General features: G+C 36.5%; 1 protein-coding gene across 1 annotated transcript in view; it reads left to right on the top strand.

Annotated features, from left to right (window-relative positions):
* Positions 1–5,601, top strand: part of LOC111087836 — a gene marked incomplete at its 3' end in the record, with an annotated part of 53,601 nt that overhangs the window by 26,081 nt on the left and 21,919 nt on the right. The window contains exon 2 of the mRNA XM_022395917.1: positions 555–635. Coding sequence (XP_022251625.1) covers positions 555–635 — 81 coding nt within the window. The remainder of the gene's footprint in view (positions 1–554; positions 636–5,601) is intronic.

Here is a 5,601-nt window from a genome sequence, read left to right as displayed (position 1 = left end):
AAGTAAACTGACTGTAGAAATGTTATAGATGTCGCGCGTGCACACACACACACAAAACTTCGGCATGTGCATGACGTCACTTAGAGACCTTTTCTTCTAACAAAACTTCGACCTATACCCCCCCCCCCCCCACACACACCGTACTTTTATCATTTGTTTATTTATTTTTCTTGGTTTTGGGGTAGCACCGACTCGTCATAAATCTAATCAGACTAACTCGGGAAGGTGTGAACCCAATTCCATCGCTGAACGATCAGTTTGATTACCAAAATTAACCCTATTTTTCCAAAACAAAATTGCCATGTTTACTGTTCCTATATAAAAAGTGGGTAGTTTGTTTTAAAGGTTTCTTAATTTGTATTTTTCACACTTTTTTTTTCAAATGTTAAATAACGGTTCATTATAATTATTTTATGAATATCTTTTCATTCTTTTTTGCAATAAGATTACTGACTTTTTTGATTGCATGAGATTTTTTTAAAATTTATCCTGTAATGTTTAAGGTCCTAATGTATTTTTATTTTGTTTTAATGTTAATGTTTGTTTCGTTGTAGTATGTAGGCAGTTTCTTAGTGGCCGGAAGTGACCAAGCATCACGTGCTGAGTTTGTCCGGATTCAGCTCGAGAACATGAGGGTGAGTAACATAATTCAGGGGGTTAGTAACATAACTCGGGTGTCCTTTCTATAACTTTTGAATAACTAACATACCGCTTTGCCCCTAATTGACGTTCTCGGGGGCGTTGCAAACTGCAAAGGGGGTACTGATTTTTTACATGTGATTTGTTGATTTCAATGTTAATAAGTGTGTGCGTGTGTGTGTTCGTTTTTCTTTTTTTTTGCAAATCAAAATTACTGTAATAAAAGTTGATTATGTTGGATTACAGTAGAGGGGGGGGGGTCGATAATTAGAGAGGTGGCTTTAATTAGGGGCGATACGGTACATGTTTTATTTTCTGCTTTAAATTAAGTTTTGTAAGAATCCTGAATCATTTTGTCAAGTTCTGTTTTAAAGAATTTCTGTTATTTTTGTTTGTAGGGGGAAGGTGGGTTAAACTTGGTTTATCTGGACTTAAAGAACACAAGTTCTGTTTTAAAGAATTTCTGTTATTTTTGTTTGTAGGGTGAAGGTGGGTTAAACTTGGTTTATCTGGACTTAAAGAACACAAGTTCTGTTTTAAAGAATTTCTGTCATTTTTGTTTGTAGGGGGAAGGTGGGTTAAACTTGGTTTATCTGGACTATAAGAACACAAGTTCTGTTTTTCTAGTTTTAGTTGTGATGTCTTTATAAAGTTAACTTTTTCCTGAAAAGCGTTTGGAGAAATTCTTTTAGAAGTTACGCACTTTAAGTAAGACGACAGTATTTTTGTAAACAGTGTTTTATACGATATGAATAACGTGTGATATTAGTAACTGTCAGAACTATTGGTGGGAATTTGATGCTTCTCGAAACTTTAGGGGACGATCTTGCTGGTCACGTGGTTTTGTGGGAATTGGAAACTTGTGAAACTATTTGTTATTGGTTCCGAAACGTGGTATACAGAACACCGGTTTCCTTATTCGTTAAAGAAAAAAAAAAAACGTTCCCACCAATAACCAAGTTAATTAATTCCTTTCGTGAAATTGAAGTCTGCTGCTGTATACACTTTAGAATTCAGTTTCTAATTTTTTTTTATATTAATTACTTAGTCAAAAAAATATTGTACATGTACACGTCCGTGAATATATTGTGTGAATGTTTCTTTGTGATTAAATTTTGAACAAAGATTAATTGTTGTATTTATAATTGTAGCTAACAGTTGTCGGACATTTCATTATTATCGAAACAACCGGATTACTGCCGACTGAATCTTATCAGCTGGTTTTCGCGAAAGTGAGGAGAGCACGTGACTCGCGGTGTTTCTCCTGATAATCGAAGGTTGCCAGCGCCACCTATCCAGCTTGTATTTAAACCATCTTTTAATATCACGCTTACTTTGTTTATGAACTTAAAATTATCATATCGGCACAGCTGGTTTTGGCTTAGTAGTTCGCGTGCTAGGCTGCTGACTAGAAGGTTCTCGCCGAGATGATGCTGCTGAACTGAACACGTTATGCACTTTTAGTTGTGAGTGCACAGTAAGAATGAGAGTCAAACTTATTATTCCGTTCAAAGCCAGGCCAAACTTTTGTGGCGGAAGGTGCTGCCGACTGGCTCCCTTCTTTTTAATCAACAATTTAAAATCAAGAACTACTATAGCTGAAACCTAGGGAGGAGGGGAGGGCTCTGATCTGTCCATTCAGATTAAAAATTATTTTATACAGTGGCTCACTGTTTAAAAATGAAATAACGTTGTTTGATAGGATGTATACTTGTTAATGTACTGTAAGCAGACTGCCACTGTACATTTTGAAATTTTCGTAATGATCATACACCTACCATATACGACTAAGCCTAAGTCATTTTAGTTTAATTAAAAATCGTCACTTTGTGGGATGATGAACTTTATAAAAAAATAAAAAAAAATAGGAGGGTTCTCTTTATTATATAATTAAGTAAAATGTTTATAGCATTTTCAAGCACTAACTTCCAGGAGAGAGGTGTTTTGTTGTTGTTGGTAAGCGCAAAACAACACGATGGCTTATCTAGGCTGTGTGCTCACCGCAAGTATCGAAACCTGAATTTTAGCGTTACATTCCTCAGTTACATGTTTTCATCACTTGGGTAAAATGGCGTTAGTAAATTTAGTTAAATAAGTCTTAAACATTTCGTATGTTAGCAGGATATACCTGTTGCTTCTAGCAGATCATAACCTTGTCTCGTAGATACAGGCTGTTGTTGAAGAGGTAAACCGGGCGTCGTGTCGGTTGACGAAACGCTTAAAATTGGAGAAACTGTAAGAGTTGTTAATACAACTACTTGTCATTTTCACATCAAAAGTTAACAATCAAGGACGGCTTAACTTTATAAAGGTATCTGAGCTGACCATTCGGGTAATTCCACTTGGACAGCATTTAAAAACGATGAGGATCAGAAAAAAAAACAAAATTACACGCACCTGTAACGTGCTTGTAAAACAACGCTCCCCGAATCTTTCTTTCAGTTCAGTTTGACCTTTGATAACCTTTCCCATTCTTCTCTTTGTTTAATTGTCCGAGGCGTCTTTCTTCTTTTCAATACATTCTTTCATGTATTTTATTCTGAAATTTGTGAGCTTATCGTCGACTTTTGTCAGTTTTGTAATTTATTCACACGTAAAACAAGGCTTAATAATACTTTGTAAAAAAAAAACTAAAAAATGAAGCAAAATTATAAAAACGTGGAATTCTGGAAGCTGCGAATTTAGGTGTGTGCGTGGTGTGTGTGTATATATATATATATATATAAACAACAACTTCAAAGCATCTGTGTACATTCTTGTTCTGGTCACATTGGTATAATGAAACGACGCGCCCACCAACTCGTTTTAGTGAAACGCAAGAACATGCCGCCCGAGTTGACCATTCATCACCGTGGGGGTCATTGCAATTGACCCTTTCTAGCGTCTGATTAGGTTCGTGGTCAGGGAAGGAGCTGTAAAGCTAGTTACTGCACCTTCGAAGTTTGTGATTATCTTTTTTTTTTATTTTTAGAATAAAGTATGGACGTGTTTCTATTGGCTATTTTATTTTTATCCTATCCGGGCATGCGTTATATGTATATAATATTTAGTGACTGCCCATGTTATGCTGCCGGGATAATAGAGCGGCAAGAGGTCACAAGGGCCGGGAAATACGATCTACGTGCAGGATAGTAGTTTGGCAGTAGTTGGTGTGCACGAGATTGAGTTTCTTGGAGTTCTCAATAGTCCATACGTTTTGAAACACCCTAGATACGATCCGCCGTCATGATGTTAGGGGTCATCTGATTATCTTTAATATAATTCCAATTTATAATATTAATGGATCACTTATTTTCTTTATTGTTATTTTATCCTGCACCCGCCAAACATGGATTTAATCTTCCTTCATCATAACGGTAACCTGTGTGTACAGGGCGTCGAAATTGCCGCCCCGTACGTCGAGCTTATCTTTTATCAAAACATAAGCCTATTCCTTGTAAGAGGCCCCCCCAGTGGCACAGCGGTATGTCTGCGGACTTACAACGCTAGAATCCGGGTTTCGATACCCGCGGTGGGAAGAGCACAGATAGCCCATTGTGTAGCTTTGTGCTTAATTTCAAACAAACAAACAAACAATCCTTGTAAGAAGACTCGAACCTCTATACCAGACTACTATTCACGATGAAGTAACTATCTATGAAACAGTTAATTTAGGAATAAATAGGTATTTTCTACGCTTCTAATGAAAATGGTATATTTAATTTAGGATTTTTACTATTTACTCATTAGTCGGTTAAAATGTCAGGGGGTAAATACTCAAGGTGCTTTGAGTATGGTAATCATTGCTGTTTTGTTTCAGCAATTATAATTACTGTTTGATCGCTATTATTGCAGTTCAGGTGTTTCACAATATTAATCATTGTTCTTTTTTCTTTAGCATTCTTAATAATTGTTCAGTTATTCGGGAATTTGTATTCACAGTTTCACTAATTGTTAATCACCATACGTTTACTTTTGTTCTTGTTAATTGTTTTCCTCTTTTTCAACACTGATAATCCCATTCAGGATGTTTTAGTACTGTTTAGAATTGTTGGACTGTTTTTAGTACTGTTTAGAATTGTTGGACTGTTTTTAGTACTGTTTAGAATTGTTGGACTGTTTTTAGTACTGTTTAGAATTGTTGGACTGTTTTTAGTTCTGTTTAGAATTGTTGGACTGTTTTTAGTTCTGTTTAGAATTGTTGGACTGTTTTTAGTTACTGTTTAGAATTGTTGGACTGTTTTTAGCTCTGTTTAGAATTGTTGGACTGTTTTTAGCTCTGTTACTCACTGTTCAGCTGTTGAAATATTGAGACTGTTCAGGTTTTTGGTAATGGCGTTTCCATCATATTTCAAACGTTCTCAGGATAAATATGAAATCAAGTTTATTCAGTTTACCATTATGTCACCGAGTCGCACCGGTATCATGTAGCTTCACCCTTCATTAGTAGCCCTGTGTTTTGTTTGTTTTTAGAACAAAGCCACATTCGACCATCTGCTGTGTCCACCACGGGGGAATCGAACCCCAGATTTTAGCGTAAAGTAACCGTTTTTCTCATCGGGCGATTTATAGTATGTTAATCAGCTTGTCTGCTGAATAACTTTGAACAGACTAGTAGCATCAATGCAAATTTTTCAAATCTTGTACAACTATAGGTTCACCTAGTAGGTGTTTAGGTTACTGGTAAACTGGTACGGTAATACGACCGTGACAATTGAAAAACAACAACAACATAATTTAGCATTTGATATATCAAAGTTGTAAGTAATAATACACACACACACACACACACACACACACACACACACACACACACACACAGACAGACAGACAGACAGACAGACAGACAGACAGACAGAGAGACAGACAGACAGACAGACAGACAGAGAGACAGACAGAGAGACAGAGAGACAGACAGAGAGACAGACAGACAGAGAGACAGACAGACAGACAGACAGAGAGAGAGAGAGAGAGAGAGAGTAG

This window comes from Limulus polyphemus, unplaced genomic scaffold (genome assembly GCF_000517525.1).
Source record: "Limulus polyphemus unplaced genomic scaffold, Limulus_polyphemus-2.1.2 Scaffold2720, whole genome shotgun sequence".
In the NCBI taxonomy this organism is placed as follows: Eukaryota; Metazoa; Arthropoda; class Merostomata; order Xiphosura; family Limulidae; genus Limulus; species Limulus polyphemus.
Note: the sequence above shows the minus strand (reverse complement) of the source record. Positions and strands in the feature narration are given on the sequence as shown.